Source organism: Varroa jacobsoni, unplaced genomic scaffold (assembly GCF_002532875.2).
Source record: "Varroa jacobsoni isolate VJ856 unplaced genomic scaffold, vjacob_1.0 scaffold_341, whole genome shotgun sequence".
NCBI lineage: Eukaryota > Metazoa > Arthropoda > Arachnida > Mesostigmata > Varroidae > Varroa > Varroa jacobsoni.
The window spans coordinates 316,690-336,910 of NW_019213243.1; the positions used below are offsets into that span (position 1 = coordinate 316,690).

Consider the following 20,221-nt stretch of genomic DNA (forward strand, 5'->3'; position numbering starts at 1 on the left):
TGTTACTCTCATTTGTACATAAATTGTACATTGTATATATTACATAATAAATAAACTCAATAGACGTCAATATTTAAACACATGGCCATTTCTGTATTACGTTAGTTCGACGGGGTATTTTCGAATAGAGCTACTTGAGTTTTAAACAGTGAAAGATATACTTAGTCATATAAGTTTCTCTCGTTAGAAAGTATAATTATGACTGCTTAAGTTCTTCTAGCTAAAGCACCATGTCAGTTTTGGTGACAGCAGTAGAGTTTTGAAAGATACACAATACACATCACTACATATTGAACACTTCTTTGTACTTCTTCTTCTTCTTCTTTGAACTTTTCTTAAACAGCTGTCCTAAGCTAAAATTTACCTAAACTGGAGAGTAGTGATCGTGCCAGAAGGAGAAAAAATTCGCCGACTGAAATCTAACTATCTGACGCAGATTGCTTGTCATTAAAAAGGATCGGGTATTCAAGTTTGGGACAAGTGCTTCATTATGGGAAATTATTGCCATCATCTACTTGAAGAGTGTTTTCTCATGCCCTTCGCTCAGTTCGCCAATTTTTCCCTTTAGATGGCAGCACTGAACGCATTACTGTCAGTGCGTGTGGCTTATCGCTCCCAGTGCTCCTGCGTTTTGTAGCGCAGACTTTATGCTGTTTGTGGCAGTGCTGTGATTCGTTGGTATGGGACCTTTGGCGTGTATCGACGACGGTATGTGAACTGCGCGTTTGCATTCAGTCTAGTCGGAAGTCATGTTTTCTGTTGTGTAACATACGAGTTCTGCCTGCTGGCTTCAGTATCACTCATGAGTGAGGGGGAAATTTTTTTGAGAAGGGGAAAGTGTAAGAACCCGGACGTTCCTTCGACCAGTTGATGAGTTGCCAGCTGCTGTCACATCTGGCTAGAAACAGGGATGGATTGCTTTTACCATTTCCGTAGTTAATCCTCTCTCGCAGCGAGCCAACTCTTGATCATAATCGATGTTCTTAGCGCACGCTACCCTGACATTCGTTACGAGCTTCATGAGTGAGCCTGCTACATAAACTGAATAATTGATTACATTCGATGGCTTGCAGATGTGTTTATATAGTATGCCATTAACATAATACCCTATTGTTCTAATTGCTTTTCGTGCGCATTTAAAACTTTACTTTCTCGTGAGTTAATCATCGATAATAACATTGACTCAATCTAGGTGGAGACAATCAGTGCAACGGCTGCCTTCAGAAGTGTTCGATACAAAATGTACTCCAGTGCAACGATCTGACGTTGATAACTTCCAAGATTTTCAGTCTGGTCTTCAACGTACTAATCGTCGAAAATCAATGTCATATGCGTTGTATATAGATTTACTCAAGGAATGCCTTAAGCTGGAAAGTGAACTTACTGGTTGATCGTAAGTTTGACTTTTACCTAATAAGCGCGTGACTGACTGACTGACTAACTGATACAGGCAATTAGCAAGAACAAAATATAAAGTACAGAAAAAGTGCGAATCTCAAAAGTTTAATGCATATGGCCTATCCAGGAAGTTGACAATGGACATATTTTTATGACAGAGGAAATTGCAACCAGTGCCTGTGATCAACATAACTTTTATCCTGTGTGGTGGCCGTCTGTAATTGGGGTACAGCAGTGTGATGACTGTTTTTGTCTACTTCGTGACACTAATTGTACTTTATTTTGGATTTTATCGATGATCACAAAATCGTATAACTATAGTTGTTTTATTGTTTGTCAAAGTGTGCTATTTGTCATCATTTTGTTGTGCCTCTAAGGATGTCCCGTTTGGAACCGCCAGAATGGGTCCAAGTGAGTAATCTTTTTTCATGCCATATTTTTCTCGCGTGCAGAAGTGAAACACATTACTTGTTTACTCGTCCATTGTGACTCATCAAACTCAAATGGGTTGTTCACCGTTTAGTTCGTACAATCTTTTCAGTCGTTATACACACATAACAAATATAAGAATATCACCGCAGGTGACCTAACCATGCGGCGTCGTAGGTGTTTTTAGAAGTTCCGATTTCTTTAGTCTTTTATACGTAGTCAATAGTTAGGCTGACTATTTTAGCTTTAACGTTCATATTAATCGCGCAATGGTAGTCTGACAAACCCCAATGGCTTTAAATTCATGTATCTCAGGTCATATGAGTCGCGTCGAGTCGGCATTGGCGTTATCTGAAAGCCAAGATTTGGCAATAAATTTGCTAAAAATTGTTGGAACGTCTTCGCTAAGATTTAAGACGGAGCGCCTTGAAGACAAGAGAAATTTCTGCGCAAATTCGTTATGTTTTACAATTTTACTATGATAAGGGCGCTATTGTTGCCTAAAATCTGGAAAAAAAAAGTGTATTGTTTATGGTCAATATACGTTATCGGAAGAAGCGGCCCAAAGATGGCGCTGTCGTTTTCATGCTTGGAGACTTCGATGTGTAGGATGCTCTTCACAGACAAATTACGGAAAAAGTTGACGAAATCATTAAAGTTGAGCGAGATCGATACGTGAGAAGCCATGATATCGCCAAAGGGCTAAACATCGACCATCAAACAGTTTTAAACCATTTCAATGGAAGTGGTTACAAAAAATTTCGACATTTGGGTGTACCACGAATTGGCGTAAAAACTTAATCGATCGTATTTCGAAATTCTGTAAAAACGCAACAAGATCGAGTTATTTTTAAAGTTGATGAAAAGTGGATTACATAGAATAATAACGCGCAAATAAGAAGAATATGTTTAAAAATGCGTCAAAGAAAATGCTGTTAAATGCTTGATGGGATTGGAAAGGAATCGTGCATTACAAATTACGATTAATTCTGACATCTAATACGTAAATATTACGCTATAATATGAATATACGCCAGAAGTGGTGAGCAGAAAGAGCGTTATCGTCCACCATGTCAATTTCAGACCACATACATCCTTGGTTACCTCGCAAAAATTGAGAGGACTTGGATGGGAAAGTTTGATGTATCCGCCGGATAGCCCGCATCTTATACCATCCGATTATGATCTGTTTCGATTTCCATAAACCTTTCTTAGTGGTGTTTATTTATATTCAATGGAGAGATCCAAAGATCACTTGTCACTATTTAGTATTGATAAGATTATAGTGTCACTAGAAAACAAGCTAGAAGGTCACTGATTGAAATGGCGCATGTTTGACAGCATAGAAAATGTTTAAAGTGGTGAATATTTGTTCGGCAACTCAAAATATATACATTTCTCTGACATCCTCTGACAACTTCTACTGATAATGTATTATATTTGAATGTTATTGATGATTAATACGATAGTATAACAGACTATACGTGTAACTTATTCTTCAATTAAATGTGTGACACAGTTAAGTTGTTTCTGTGGCCACAGAGCAATAAATGGGATGCTCAGTCTGCTACCCTATATGATATATCACGCACGCCACATATAATTAGGCGCTTTTCTATTATCAAGTTATCTATTATAAAAAAGCATAGTAGAATATAACTAGTTTAATAAACAGTACAATGGAACGCAGTTCCATTCGCCAAGCGGCGAATAGCGCAACCGAGAAGTTATAAGATCATAGGCTTTTTAGCGATTTCAGTTATATATAGAATAAGGTATGACAGAGAAAACTTGAACAAATAAAGGCTCCTGGGTTGTGCCTGGTCTAGAATTAATACGAATGCCTTTCTTGCTAGTTGATCTTGTTGGTAATCTCAGGACTGAGTTTGCTTCGATGCAGACCGATCCTATCTGAGCAAAAATTTCTAAGATAATATATGTTTCGTTAAGTACATTGCTTTGGCATGGGTTGTCCACGCCCCGGTACTTAATTATTTAAAATTAAATTATGAAGATGGACCATATTGGCCACCTGTAGCTTGTTTTCAGTATGTCAGTGATTGTCATGCATTGATTTCCATATCATTAACGAAAAAAACATATATATGTATATAAAGCATTTCACAAAGCCAGAAACGTTTTGTAGGGCAATTTGATGAAGATAGAAAACCTGAAGGATCTATTGCTGATGTTCAAGTACCTACAGTGATTCATTTGAATACATTCGACCTGACCTAGCTAATTTAATTTAAGAGGCGGTGTGGTTATATAGTTCACTATTTAGTTTATATTTGAGATAAATAATGATACCGATTGATAATCAAATTATTTCAACTTCTATTTGTTCCAACTTCAAACGACAAATGCTCTGAGTGTCATGTGTTTTTCTTTCAGTTTCTCTACGTGGCTACTGAATATTTTTCAACGAAATTAAAAGCCTACGGGACAGTTTTAATATCTATAGTCCTTAAGAAATAATTCTGACAAATTACAGGCCGGTTTTGTTGTAACAGCTACACACACTGAGCAGAGTCAATAGAAAAACGCATCCTAAACATAAAATGAATACTGAGTTATAGAAACAATGGCTGTAAACGCATTAACTAGTCAAGCGCAAAGCTCACTTACGGAGTCGTTCTCCTCCAAACTATTGTACACGTATCTTAATCATTTAAACAGGGATTAGTCATTCTGCTCAGCCGGCGGTATTGTGTCATGTATTGCTGCATAGGTAAGTGTCTATCGTGAAACATTTTCCACCGGCATTTACCAATCTAGTAACAGTGATTTCTAAGCTCAACAAGACATTAATCCTCTCGGCCGTCACGTAAAAGGCCAGGCTTGAATCGACCGGTGATCGATGCAGTGTTACCTTTACGAAGCAAAGCAGTCAGCGATCAAGCGATGTTAAAAGTGAACAAATATCCTGAAGTAAGATGATTTGCGAGGGCGAGCAACAGCAAATCATCAAACAATTATCTGACGCCATAGAGCCTAGTAAAACTAACTCTAAATAACTGTATATCACTTTGGCGAAACAATTCTAGTGGGGTAAAGACTATTGTCAAGTGTTCTGGCGTACACATTCGCAACAGCGAAGGTCGGTATCATCACGCCAATGCAAATCAAATACGACTGCGGATGTAAGGCTCAAGGTCTAAGCCGACCGTTGTTCTCTCTAGGTAATAAAAGGTCGTTGTACATAGAAACTTCGTTTGGATCCTCACGTCTACACATGAAACAAGCATCTCAATATCGAATGCCTTCAAGCGTAACAATTTTTAATCACAATTTATTTTTCCACAATTAATTACTTTTAACATATCAATCGACAAAGAAAAATGACCTTGAAGATACTTAAGCTATTTCCAAGACCCAAGTTTATTCCCGTATTTAAATATATCGGAGAGAGTTACTAACACAAAAAACATAAGTTAACAGCACGGAATTGAATATCGCGTATGAGGGAATGAACAGGGAACTAACAGGCCCATCCTTCTAGCCCTCGTGTAACCTCGGTAAATTTCAGAATAAGGGTTCATATTACCTAACATAGATGTTTTTATAGCGCCAATTTTATGACACTTCATGTCAACAATATACTTAAGTAGATCACTAAAGCTACAAGCCCGTTTTAAGGGGACCGTGGATAATAAATCCTTTTGCTCGTCTGCACCGCAATCAGGCACGTGATAACTAATTTGATTCATTAGTCAAAAGAACAATTAACTTTTCAGTAGAGTATTTATGCACAGCATGACATTTTATTTTGTACAACTTATAGTGAAAATCTTAGAGCAAAAATGCAGTTTTAGTCTTCGTACATACAGATCAATATTCTGGAGTCTGAACTACAGGTTTATTAAAATGAGTTAGGTAAAGGGTAACTACAAATGTTCAGGTGCAGTTTTGCTCTAACGGCACCTTACTGATGCTAGAGAACTTCAAGTTTCTTCTCAACGATATAGTTTGTTAGTGAAGAGAAATTCGCATCACGTATGACAGGGTTTCCATTACTATTTTTGTAAAATTACCGTACCGTTTAACGATATAACATACTCACATTTTTGTTCTAAAAAAGTTTGTAGATATGTAATAATGTTTCATCTTATCTATAAGTTGTTCCAGCAGGTACCAATTATAAGGAAATAAATAAAAGCCTATGATAAGATTATTATTAAGACTGTTTTCCGTTAGTAAGTAAAAGGTATACGTATGTGTGCGTGTGGTATTAGCGCACGTATCGGCCTGCCACAAGTCAATCGGGTGAGAGGAGTGCAAAAGTTGTTGTTTTTATACTTGATCTCTATTCATATGATTCATATACAGGCTGTGTCCAACACGAGGGCATTTAAAATAAATAGACGTAATTAAATATATCTATAAAATTACGACACCATATATATATAGACAAATAGTAGTTAAAATCAATACGGTAACCTGGACGTGCAACTGCCTTCGGTTAATGGGCCACTAGATTCCACTGGCGGGTCGAAGTTTCGCTGTCAGCATAGACTGCTGCATATATTCAAGTAATGAAATCAAATAGTGCCTACATAACTGCTGGAATCTGGTTGTATTAGTGACACACTATGGCGACAAATTCTCCGTAGGTCTTTGCGTACTTTTAAGCTGGCGGCACGCGACAGATACACGGGGTGTCACAAAATACGTATACAGGGTCTATATATAAAAATAAAAAACTTCAGTTTTTTGCAGCTTTTTGACAGTAAATCACAGTAATTATCAGCTGACGCTGTACTGTCAAAGAAAACTGGTTTAATTATTCATTTTCCTATTTTAACTCCTGATGAATTTACGTGATGTTTCTGGGTAACATAGAGAACCTCAGCTGTACAGTTAGTGCAATTATGTTCGTTAGCTGTGCCTTTTAATTTAACTGCAGCTCCCCCAAAAAGTGAACCTACATATATCTCCGAAATCTTAGTTCAGGCTATCTTCATCAGTAGCAGGTATCATTATCCGAATGTATTTTTTCCATTTACAACATTTAAAAATCCACTTGGTTTGACAATTTTTGGTAAAGCTTACACCTTATAGAGTTTTGGGCGTTCCGTAATAATTTTCCTTTTCATTACTAGTGAATCTTATTAACGTCTTCCAGAATGTGAAACATCCTTCAGTTTTCCTGAAGTTGCTTCCGTTTCAAACTTACTCTTTATCTGATTAATTGTAAGCCCCCTGGGTGGTACTTCCCAAACCCTTTATGTTACATTTCTCATATTTTTAATCGTACTTTAAAAGTAAATCTGGGCACATTTATTTTTTCTAATTTATTACTCTTTGACAACAGAGGACCATCGAAGAATTATGGGCCAATAAAAAGTGTCTTTTGGGACATCCTGTATATACAGGACTTCTTGTCTAAATCCGGTTAAGATTTGATGGGCTGCTTGTTATAGCAGACATACGCGCGCCTATGCTTTTCTTGTTTCTAGAAGGAAGCCAGTCTTTTTCTAGAACAAAAAGAAAAACCGGTTGCTGGAAAACCTCGGGAGTATAATGTTGCTTTCGCACTTTGAGCGAAGATCGGCTTTTTTCCCATCTCCTTAGGCTATGCGAGCTTCCCCCAAAAAATAAAAATATTTTTACCCAAAATCGACAGTCTGTGTTATCGATAGTTTTCACCCCGCTTCGAAAAAAATTAGAAAAATAGTTTCATTAGGCAAATGGGAAAATCCCCAGTTAGAAAATTGGTCAGAATGGTTCAAGATGCCGTGTCTGGTACGTCTAAATTTTCAGTGCAAGTATCAATGGCCGTTTTGTAGAGGAGAGTATTATTTCAAAATTGAGTCATCTAGATGTTTTTTTTTTGACTCAATTTCTGCGTCTTGTTGCACCTTTTGTATTTTCCGCTGTTTTGAGCCCCTGGATTGTTGCGATAAAAGATTCAGTTCCGTTAGATTTAATGTGAACGACATTTTGACCAGTTTAGAGCCTTCAATATCGGTTTACATAGGGTCTTTATTAAAAAAATAATTCACGAATTGAACAAACGTTAAAAATAGAGAAAAATTTTTGTGCTACATCTCTAATTATTCTCTATATATATAATATATCTCTTTCATGGGATAAAACTACCATCGTTCTACAGACTGGCATCGTAATACGCTGCCAGTCTGTAGAAGCGTTTATAAATTTAACTATTGACTGAATTTGTCCATTAAATTTGCTGTAGTGGCTGAATTTTTACGATAATTCTGCATAGTTTTGAAATATAGGCTACTATAAATATATCTGTTATGCTTCAGTCAATCTTATTAACTGCAGCTAATTTCGGTTCGAAAAAAGGTACTGGCCATATTCGTTGTTTTGTGGCTGTATTTGTGCAGGAATATTTCTTCTACGAACGAATTTCTCTTTTTCTCGATGAACAACGGCATATGCCTTCGAACAGTCTGGGACATGGTCCAAGATCCATAAAGTGCCCCTCGGAGTTCCTTAGACTAAATGGACAAGTGTTCTCTGCGCACACCTCATTCTGATATTGCCGGATCATTGCCGGAAACTACATTTTAAAGTACGTTATGTGCAGCTTGAAACTATTTTTGAGTTTGTTTCACTCGATTTGATTATTGTTAATAATATAATTACTATTATTATTATTATTATTTACAGTCCTGCAGAAATATGACATTCGGAGTGTTTTATTTTACGATCAGTATGCAACCATATTCGTCTATTCATGTAGTTTGTAATGATGGTTTCTGTACTTGCAAGACAATTTAAATTGCGTCGAACTTCCCGCCGTTTCTCTTTTGTTATTATCATCGATCGGCCACCGAACACATGATAATTAGTGGGGTAGCTCAATCGAAAGCTACCTATAGTACGGACTCTTCTCCAGACTTCTGCTGATCAGTCGTCGTTCGTTCTTCTGTGACCTTCGGGGGCTGGGTCGAATGGCTGTGTTTGATACTAAAAAAAGAAACTCAACTTGAATAGCTCCCAGTTAATTGGTATGGGGCGCACGTTTTATTTTTGACTTTTGCATATTTTCCTCTTAGATTTTAAGTTAATTTGTTTATGGCATCCACAACGGTATGAAGAGATGGCGTAACAGCTGGAGTTCGTTGATCACGAATTTGCACATTATTTATGACGCAGAAAAAATAACAGTATGTTAAATCTGTACATGTGTTTAGTGCTCCAAAGTTCATTAAGGCATTTTTCGGATCACTATGCCTGCAATTATCTAAAAGATGTGATCGTAGCAACCTTAATTAGAGACCTTACGGAATAGGGCTTGAAGACACCTTTAAAGGAAATCCTTTACATGTCGTTTTATGCATTTTCTTAACATGAGAGCTTAGAACACGTGATGAATTGAGCGGATATATTCAAGCTAGTATCCCAGTAGCAGTCGATGAAATGCAATACAACATTCGTCTGCGATTCTTGAATACAGCAAACGATCATTTTCTCCCTGTTATCCCCTATTTGATTCGGACGCTTAAACGAAGAACTCATCGTGTTCTTTATTTGCTTAAACTCCCTTACTGAAAAAAACTCTCTAAAGTTTTGTGTTAATAAATTTCTTTTTTTGAGCCCAAATGAAGTTTACGCATGAGACGTCATAATGGCAAGGTTAATTCTTATAATTAAATTTACGGTTTACTTTAGTTCAAATCTGATCCAGACATGCATGCTAGATCTGCATGAAAACGGTTCAAACGATGTAGGATACCTGCTGTGGCTTGAAAATATTTGTATGCCTTATACTGGGCTTCTAGTGGCGGCCTACTGCAGATGTGATGTGCTAAAAAAAGATTCTTACAGTAACGAGCATATAAACGAAGCCGTATTTTACCAGGCCATGCGGTTGCCAATCGAATGTTCCGCTTATACCAGTCGACAGAGCGCGCAATGATTAAGTTGTTTTACTATAACAGTATTTACCGTACTGCATAGCAATTTATTGACCGTGTACTAGCATATTCTGGGCCAGGCGGTTGCTGTCGTTGTATTACTACCGTGGTAGTATTTAATCGTATCGTTTAGGCAGATGTTACAAAATATATGCTGCATAATGTATATAAAAACATAAATTTACTCTAGATAACAGATGTCTTCAGGAACTCGACAAAGCCGATCCTCAGTGCCGGACACCACGCATTCGTGGCGGGCAACTCGAACTCAGGACTTCGCAGGCCCCTATCACTTGTCCATAGTTACTCATTCTTATCCTCTTCCCAGGCCTAGCCACATCGGCGTCAACTCCTGAATCATCAGGATCAGCATGCAGACTCGCCTCCCTCTGTTTCCCGATTCTGCTCCTGCTGCTTGTTGTGGTAATGTAGTCTGTGTACACGGTAGCAGTGAGCTATCTTATGTTAGATTTGAGTGTCCTGACTCCTGCTGTTTTCTGAATTTGTGCGTATCCTGGTGTCGGTTTAGATCGGTCTATGTGTATGCTATTCTCCTGTCTTGCGCTTCGGCAGCCAACAACAGCAGCAGCAGCAGAAGGCACGCTCGATCGGTCAATTAGTCACGCAGTCACCGTGCGCGCACAATGTGTAGTTTTGTTGTGCTATTTAAGGAATAAATGGTAGTCACGATAGACTTTACCCGAACCAATCGTCGTGACTAACAGCGAATAAATAAAAAAAAACTACGTAATCTATTGCCAGACACCGTAACGAGTCGGCGCATTGTAGTTTAGTTTACTGATAACCGCGTCTGCTTTTCTCCTGTTCTGTGCCTGTCGTATGATGCTCAGGTATGCGAACGAAGAAGTTCTATTAAACAACAAAGTCCAGAAGCCATCTGAAGGCGTCTGTTTTGCAAATTCGAGTCGATAAAGGAGCGAACGGAAGCCAATCAGAATCAGTGCAAAAATAATCGAATTTTATTATTTGTCTCAGTTGACTGCTACCGTTTGTACTGGCAAATCGATCCTGACGCGATAGCCGAGTTGAAAATAGTCAAAGCTACACAAAGATACTTTTGCTTATGTCGTCGATTTGGACGTTCGCTTGTGAAACCACCCAAGAAAATTCAGCGAATAATTTAATCTGCCATAGCTACAAACCACGACAAACACAGAGAGGAAGAATTGTTGGAAACCGGTTTTGCCGGTATGCACAACGATACGGTTCTAGTCAAGGCTAGAAAGGCACTATTTGGTCATAGTCACTTCTGCCACTTCTGACCTTGAAATCGTCGGAGCTACAGTGAGGCCTGACGCTAAGGCCCCGGTATAACCTCGTATCCGGACCCTTTCGAATTGACAAGTTGGCGAGCTCATTTGGATCAAAGATTTGAGCCAGTGTCGTTACTATTATTATTGCTATGACATTTTATTTGAAGGAGATGCTTTGAGATGAAAAAAACCGGGTGGCGTTTGTTGTGTCATTATGGAGGACAATGACCACTAAACGACCTACGGGGCTAATGAGGGCGCATCAACCGATCGGCCAGCCGGTCTTTCTACGACGAGGATATCCTAACGCTTCGACATGTTCAAAATGGAGCAAAGGCTTCCTATTGAAGCAATATAATTGCTACGGTGATAGTGTCGGTGATAGGTGTGTTTGCAACTAGACAACAATGACGTAAGAAAACGTGAACTTTACGGATCTTTCTGCAGCGAGTTTCGCACATAACTGGATAATGATTCGTTGCTTTTTTGGAGACAAGGTGCTGTTGCAGGTCTACAATTGCAGCTAAAGATACCCCAATAATAAATAGGAAACTTATTGCTCGATCGCCCAAAAGTGACACCCCACGCAAATAGAATCAGGTAGCAGAAGTATTAATGTAACGTCTATAACAGCGACTATACACGTATGTCGATTCGAACATATATGTATGATCCATAGTTTAACTGCCATATCAGTGTAAACATTACAAGTTTGATTGAGACTCTGTCGTGCTCACCGATTCGGTTGGTGGCCATTCTCGTGCCGAGCGGGCAGCAACGGCTACCCTGCCGTTCAGCCGCCCTTCCTTCCTGTGCTTCCGCGTGTGATGGGTGTCACCGAAATGGCTGACACTGAGGAACACGAGGAACGCAAGATTGTTGCGGAGTTTGTTCATCTCCTTGACAAAAGCAAACAGCTATTCAACGGTTTGCGGGATCTCCCGCAGTACGGGCACAAACAGTGGCAGGTAGGTTTAGTATGCACAAGTGGAAATTAGCAATACACATAACGTGTGAGTTACTACGCCAATAGTATTGGAAGCACCGATTTGATATACCCTAGAACACTGAATAGATGCATTCGTCGACGAGATATGATTAGACAGTGCAAAAGACAATTATCTATCGCGTTACTATGCGTCCCTGAAGCACCGTAATTCGAATAGCTATTTGGATTAGTCATCAGTGTAGGTACGCGAAGACCACCGAACACCGACAGCTCTCGGTAAACAAATGCAATGTCTACACTTCACTTGATCTAAATATGCTGCTAAGAAATGAATAGGCAGTGAATTTGAGAAACTCTTATTTAAACATTTCTCATCGTTTCATTCGTTCGACGGGTCGGTTCTCTCAGGCATACTTTGGCCGTACGTTTGACGTGTACACACGCCTATGGAAATTCCAACAACAGCACCGGCAGCTTCTCGATATAAAATATGGCCTAAAGGTAAAGCTTGCTGAAATAGGTATCATTACATTAGGTCTGCACCGTCCAAAAAAAATGGACCATCTGACATGTCCAGTAGTGTTCAAGGCCCTGGTCGTCGTTATTCCAGTAGGTAGTCTGATGTGCGCAGAAGGCTGTCTCACCTCAGACGTACCTAGCTGGCTAACGGGTACTAATAGGGTTTATACTAGTATTCTAAGTATTTCATAAGAAAAAGTAAATATTTGCATAAAACGATTGCGGTTGACTAAAATTTCAGCTTGTTGGAGATATGCAACAAATAGCTTTATTAGAATACATGGTGAATATATCTCATTTGTATGAACATCTATTTCTTTAAGTAATGTTTATGGGTTTAATCCTAATATTATGTCCTTCTTGCTTCAGCGTTGGCAGATCGGTGAAATCGCATCAAAGATTGGCCAGTTGTATTATCACTATTACCTGCGTACTAGTGATACAAACTATTTGAGTGAGGCATTTTCATTCTACGCCGCTATACGGGCCCGTGGCTACTATTCCAAAATGGTAAATATTTCTGGCTTGTCGTACGTTTTGTTGCTTCACAGTAGACTATCGATACGACTGTTGAGTAATTATCTTATTTATATGAATAGAAAATGTGACTGTATATCATAATATCATGCGGTAAAAAACATGCGTGTTTAACAGTAGAGGATACTCGAATGCCGCGATAATGCTTGCTGGTTATATTTGCGACGAACACCTAAAACGTAATTTCCTATTGAACACTGAGTGGCTAACCTGTAAGGCGACATTTCTTCAAGCCGTACCAGAATAATTCTCTATCTTTTATACATTATTCCTTCCACGTCAGACGTTGTCTTTGAGTGTTCTTCGAAACGGCGGGACCCAAATACGAGCCGAACTGTCGTTACATTTTTAACATCGAAGCTGCGTTTCAGAAAGGTCCTTAAGGTTCGTGCGTAACCCTTGAATAATTACGAGGACGGAGCTCCAATGTAATCAACCACGAGCCAATATTTTTTAGGTAAAAGAAGATCAGGGCCTCACATACTCACACCGGTCGGATCTCATGGTGAAAAAATTGCGTTACTATGCCCGGTTCATCGTCGTTTGCCTCCTACTAAAGAAAATGAAAATTGTCAGGTAATTATTCGAGTAACTTTAGAATAATTAGTGGTTTTATCAAGATACTAACGGTGATCGTTTACAGATCATGCTAACTATAATCCGAACCAGAGCACAGATGTATTGCTTGCCATGTGTTCGTATGTTGCGTATTCTGCTGCTGTGTCTGTACCATTAGAGAGCTCGTCCGTGAGTTGGCGTCGCTCATCGACGATTACACGTCCGCGTATGAGCCCGAAGATCAATTGGAATGGAGCCTTGTTCTTGGGGAAATTCGTTCGTTTATTGATGCGGATAATCTTGTTAACATAATCGATCAGGTAAATTCAATCACGGTACAGTATCATATTTAATAGTCATTGCCGTTGAATAGAAACGCTGTACAGGGCAGGTAGCCGCTTGACTCTTGGTCGAGGTAGTTCCTGGTAGTAGCGTTGGAGCTTATGATGATAATGAGCCGAAGTTCTAAATGTCAGATGATGATAAAACACTTCGGATGATTAAAAATTCCATTGACCTCTACAATATAATAAACACCTGTCATTTTTTCCCGCATAGAAGGTCCTTTTTCTTTTAATTGATTGAACATTATGTTTCTACGAAGTAAGTTTGGTTAGAGTTCGTTTGAATAACATTGGTAGCGAATAGATACTGTTATGTAGGTTTGCAATCTTTGAGCTGCGATGCCATCTGAACTGTAAAGTTTGTTATCTAACGACCTCTAAGTCGTAGCGATTTCTGCCCCTTTGCTACGAAAGATGCCTATAATTTTTCCTGTACCGCAATCTCCCGTCAACGATCTTTGCTCCAGCCGCGCGTGGCTAGAAGTGCTGCGTCGTTTTTCACAGAACGCTTTTGTGTGTGCAAGCGAAATATTTATTGAGAACTATTTCCTTATGCGTTGGCAGTAGCACGACAAGAGCAATGTGTTTATAGCGTCATTGAACATAAGGCGTACGTTCGATGTTCCCAATTTATAGAATTATTCTATCATGCATAAAACACTTGCCAGCAACAAATTGATACTCATCGGTTTGCCAGAGCTAGCCGGGAAGGTTTCTTCGATTTTAGAAAGCGTATTTTTATTTACTCTTAACAAGTATTCAATTAGAAAAACACACCAAGCACCAACAGTCATGCCGTCCGACAATAATTCCAAGAGATGAATTCAGGCAGTTCGACCAACTCTATTTTACCTACCTACAAAACCCTTCGCTATCTGTCTCAGTAGACACTTAATTCGTTCGAAATAGAGTCTAATCGCTTCTATTTTCGTATGTATGTAAGCTTAATAACATATTCAACGTTTGTTTTATCGCGCATTATAAAAACAGGCGGTAGTATTTTTTCTCTTTATTGTTGACAGGATTCGGTTCCAGTTGTTGTGTCGCATCGGCTTTCGCCGGCGAACGCCCCTCCGGTAGAGAAATCTCCGTCGCTCCTTGGGCCTCTACTGTCTCTGCAAGAGGTCATCATAGTCGGCAGCTGTTGTGATCAGCTCGTAGCGCCTCCACAGGTAATCAACTCTATACGGGATGAGCCAAAGGAACGTACGCTGCAAATGTCGTGGACCGTTACAGTATAGTGAGCATGCTTTTACGTGCGCAACGCAGACAAAAGTCATGCGGGTGTCATTTTGCAATATGGATAATGGCTACTCGAACGTGCACGCAGGAGCATACAAGCTAACCTTTACTCGAGCATAATATACAGATAACACTATTGATTCGCTTGGTACGAACCAGGTCAATTTTGCATCTGTCGTTTGTCGGCTACGTACAAAATTATATTCACAGAACATTAGCTATTAGCAGTATAATTCGACTTCGTGCAAAACGTTACGAGACGTTTCGTGACGTAGTAATCATGACAATTAGCTTTAACCGTTATGGTATCGTTGTCGGCTCTGGAGCGGCTGAGGCTAGTCCTGCGAAGCAAACCTTATTGCGTGCCCGGCAAGTTCTTATTAAATATGAGCGCAATATCAAAGGGTAGAACTAAACGAGTAGAATAAACTCTACGTGTTATCTAAGACTAGCGTCATTGACCACACGGAAAAAAGTTATCGAACAGTATTTATTACCATGTTTTCTCATTGCGCCACTTAGTGGAAGTTTCCATCGAAGACTATCGCGGAGACTACGCGGTTTCAAGGCATCAGAATACAATTCGTAGATAGTACCCCATGGCAACATGTCGTTTAGGTCAAATATGAATACAGCTAACTAAATGGGCGCTTGAACCATTGAAGGCAACTTGTCTCTAAAAGGATTCACATCTCGATTTGCTCTGACCCTCAGTGTACGTTCTTTAGGCTAACTACGTAACAATTGTCTTCATCGTTGATTTGAAGTGGCAATAGACTGAAGTAAATAATTAAGAAGATAAGCTTTTCTGGCTTTTGTACAAAGTGATGTGAAAGAGAGAATTACGGAAAGCTTTTTGTAACTAATCAAAGACTTTACACTGCCTCGTTATAAAGTTACAAGGAAGAGCTTTCCCACTAGTGACATCGAAGGCAACAGTGATAAAGGGACAGTCAATTAAAGCTTTATCTGGCTTTTTGAGGCGGTCTGAATGGGCACAAGCAGCGAGATTTATAGGATCTCCTCAAAGATTACAACTATATAGTTATCATTTTGCGTCATATGATTGTTGTTTCAACACTGCGAATTCTACATGCGAAAAAAACGTTCATTTTTAGCCTTCAGACGAGTATGATGATTCTTCTGATACGCTGAGGCTTATAGAAGCTCTTTGAATGAGTTACTGACCATTAGTTTTTTTTTTCCAATATAACTTTTTATAATATAGTTTTCGAGTTTTATATACCTAACGTGTGTCAACCATAGTCCAGTTATGCAGATGAATTCATTTGGGCAAAAGAATCAATGACGGTGGGCTCCAAAGCCAACGGGTGCACCTAAATCTCTCTGAGTGCGGCATCTCTGTTGATTTCTATAAACCTTGCTAATTACTACAGTGTTAATTATTAGAGTTGATAGGGTTGATACTTAGACGTAGACAAGTGAGTACGGCAACTAACACTGGCGAGGAATTAGATTCGGGGCAGGGTGTCTTACCACTGTATTGTTGACTTTATAGTACAGAGAAATACTCAATATATTGCTAGCCGAAACTAGCTCGTGAATACTATCTGTTCCTCAACGGCCCAGTCTAACTAGTGCCAAAGAAGCTATTAGTAAGCCTCGCGAATATAATGGCTGTGTTAAATTGGATGGACTATTCTTCGAGGCCGTTATTCACAGCAAATAAATCATATCGTGCTTATTAGGCTTTGCTAAAATAGTAGAATTATGCTGACTTGTACTAACTGGTTTCATAGGTGAAGTTTTCGGAACTCACTCTCGACATGTTCCGGATGCTTCAGACACTCGAAAGGGAGCCAAGCAGTATCGCTGGAGAGACGGCAGCCACAGCAAGCGGTGGGTCTACAGTGATGACAAGTGAACTCTACGACGCATCACCAGGCGCTCAACGGGCAGTGGCTTCTGGAGGCTTCCCTGAAAATGATGACCCCCGATTTCACTCGGCTGCTGCCAGCAGCTCAATGTCTGTGTCGTCGGCAAGTATGCGCAGAGACAACCCGCACAAATATCTTCTCTATCGACCGTCTCTTCCCCAACTGCTCGTATTTCTCGCATCGGGATTTCGTGAGCTGCCGTCAAATGGGGTCATGTTGCTATATATTTCGGCTGATGGGTGTTTCCCACTACAACAAACTTCGATTACGCCGAGCGCTGCTATGGGCCCCATGGGAGGAACTGGGACGGCCACTATGGTTGGGACTATGGGCGGTGTTGTTGGTGGGTTAAAACACGCTGAAGAAGAATGTGATGAACTCATGCGTAACGAAATGCGTATTCGGGGCCGTGTACCAGACACATTACCAAACGGTTATGAGCACGGCGGAGCGGCAACTAACAATAAACGCGACGCCATCATGGGCGAACTCTCGGCGCCTCTCGGCGCTGGCCCGCTGCCGCCCATCGGCGGAACGAAACGAGCTGCAGGGGCAATAGTACTTCGAGAACAGCACTGCCTCTATCCCGGGGATCTCTTCCCGTTCACTCGCAAGGTACATAGTTATCATCTATAGACCCACGTATGAAAGCAGCCCAATTTATTTTCACGTACGGCTAAAAACTAATGTACAGCTCCCTATATCATTGTTCAATTCCTGAAGCTAAGAATAGCGGTTTTGAAAAAGACCGCTAAAAATACAACGCTTTTACAGATGCTATTGAAGTTGTCCCACACATACAGGTACAGCGTGACATTGGTAATTAGTGGTGACCAAGTCAGCGTGTGGTTCATATCATTGCTCCGACATCAAATCTTTTAAGGTTATTTTTACTTTATACTAGCTGCTTGCGCATTACGAAATTACAGCAGTATGCGATATTAGGAAGTTCATTACTGAACGACTGATACGCAACACTATGCACTATACGCAACTATGAATGAAAAACACATCTATTGAACTATGCGTTCGAAATATGTTACATCAAAAGAAGATTTCAGTTCCGCCTCTATCGGATTAGAGTCCATTCGCTTTTACCAATTGCTTTTAACTACACGTAACGACAATCCTTGAAGGCTTTATTTTGTAATAACATAAAACATGGCTCCATACGTTGGTCTCTTGCTCTCGTATATATATTCTCAGCCACTTTTCGTCGTAGTAGATTCGGACAACTCGTACGCGTTCGAGAACATGGCGGTGCGTCTATTTGGCCAGCCGTTGATTGTGCTCATGTCTCCGGAAGAGACGCCGCCGGTTTTTCACGATCAGCATCACAAAGGAAGCCTGTTCACGTTGTTCCTGCACTGTCCCTTGGCGGCGTTCTGCTTTGTCTGCCATGTTGCCGACATCCCGCTGTCGCTATGGGAGCGTGGGCAAGCCCACGTGAGTCGATTCACGGCGGAGGCGTCCAGAGTGCTCATTAGATCAAGGTACATAATAAAAGCACAGAACCAATATTTTGTCATGCTGGTAGTCACTTGATTGTCTACCGAGCATCAAACGGCACGCGAACTTATGGGGAAAATTTGTATAATAATCATAATAATCTCCATGATTAAATCTAGGGACTCTTGTAGAAGACGATCACACCGAAGTAGTTCATTGTCTCCAATTTTGTGCCAGAACATGCCAAGTTGCAAACGGTAAAAAATATTGAGTTGTTATTAAGCTAGTACAGATATAACAGGGTGATATTATCAGAGAGGCGTTACTGGGGCCTCTCAAAGTAAGTCAAACACTCGGTAGGGAAACTGTTCAAAATAATGCGTGTAGTTTTGTTTTTTAAAGATTATACACTTTCGCTCTGTTTACCCTGTGGCGTCGTCTACCGTTTTCAAGTGTGTTACCGAAGAGCAGAGAGACAGATTTGATCATTAACAATGCTTTCATGGACGACTAACAGAAGTTTAACGTTAGTGATTTAACTATAATGTTAAATCTCTAAGATAAAACACTTTCCTCATATCCTCAAGTATAACAGAAGCATAGGTAGTAAACACCACTTGATTTTTCGGAAGTTTTAAGTCGGAATATTATAAACGTTGGTGATGACATGTTGGTCTATTGAAAACGACAAAAACATCCTGATTTGTAATTTGTATAAAGGAACAAACACCTTTGGATGGAACGCGAGTATTTTGCATGTAGAAGGGGGCTGAAATTATCTATCTATCACACTGAGTAGAGATATTTTATTCAAATAGAGCAATTATAAATTGAATTTTTGGACTTTGTAGTTTTTGAAGGAGTACGCCTAATGCCATATTCCGTTCCAAAATTATTTGTATGAGCAGATTGCATTAAGATGACCATAAAACCTATTTTTTCTACGTTGTTTTATTTTTCTAGATTCTGCTCATGTACATTTAAAGAATAAAGGTGTATAAAACAAACAGTAAAGTTAAATAAAGAGAAATAGATTAACGTCAGGTTTCTCAAAAAGTTTAACTTTCTCTAAATATTTTTCAGCCTAAAAAAAAACTACCTCGCTGAAAGTTGGGAATCGTAAACATTATCATCAGCAAAAAGCTCAAAAATCAAGTAGTTTTAAATTACTTAATTTTTGAGCTTCTATAGATATTAACAAAAATGACTTTGCCATTGTGGAATACTTTTGAATCCATTGACTTTCAGCATGAAAGTCAACGTGGTACGGAATTATTCTAATAATCCCGTCAATACAAGCAAGTTTTTTAATTTTTGGGTATTCGTTTCCACCGATAACAAATTTTATCCTATAGTAAGTACTATGCACGTAAATAACAAAGAGATATCGTTGCCTCTTAGCTAGAGCAATTTAACGAAGCTGCTTATTCTCTGTTTAGATCTATTGATCAGGCATATCTCGCATTATACGGCGATGATTTTCTGCGGCTCCTAATGTTGCGCTTCATCTTCGCGCATGTTGTTATCAAACTTCACCGCTTATTCAAGATCCCTGGATGTAATTACGCCCCCAGGTACGCATTGCATTTTAAGTGGGTATAATATATAGGGTTTTCGTTTCAATGAGACCTTGGCTCAGAAGTGTATTCGGTAGTTCGTCAACACACAACAGTCGATATTAATCACTTATTTAACTCACGAACTCATATAATAATAATAATTTAAAATAACTGTG

The 20,221-nt window shown here is 39.5% G+C and overlaps 1 protein-coding gene across 2 annotated transcripts; it reads left to right on the forward strand.

Moving 5' to 3' along the window:
* Window positions 1-646: 646 nt before the first annotated feature.
* Window positions 647-20,060, forward strand: LOC111259530 (protein SCAI; the record flags this gene model as incomplete). 2 transcript variants are annotated; one of them, XM_022831617.2, is given in 9 exon segments in its annotated part: window positions 647-1,809; window positions 12,348-12,440; window positions 12,828-12,968; window positions 13,453-13,571; window positions 13,732-13,873; window positions 14,920-15,069; window positions 16,900-17,652; window positions 18,244-18,530; window positions 19,926-20,060. In XM_022831617.2, coding segments are annotated over 9 exon segments (1,853 nt in total), but the record flags the coding sequence as incomplete, so codon positions are not given.
* Window positions 20,061-20,221: the final 161 nt, after the last annotated feature.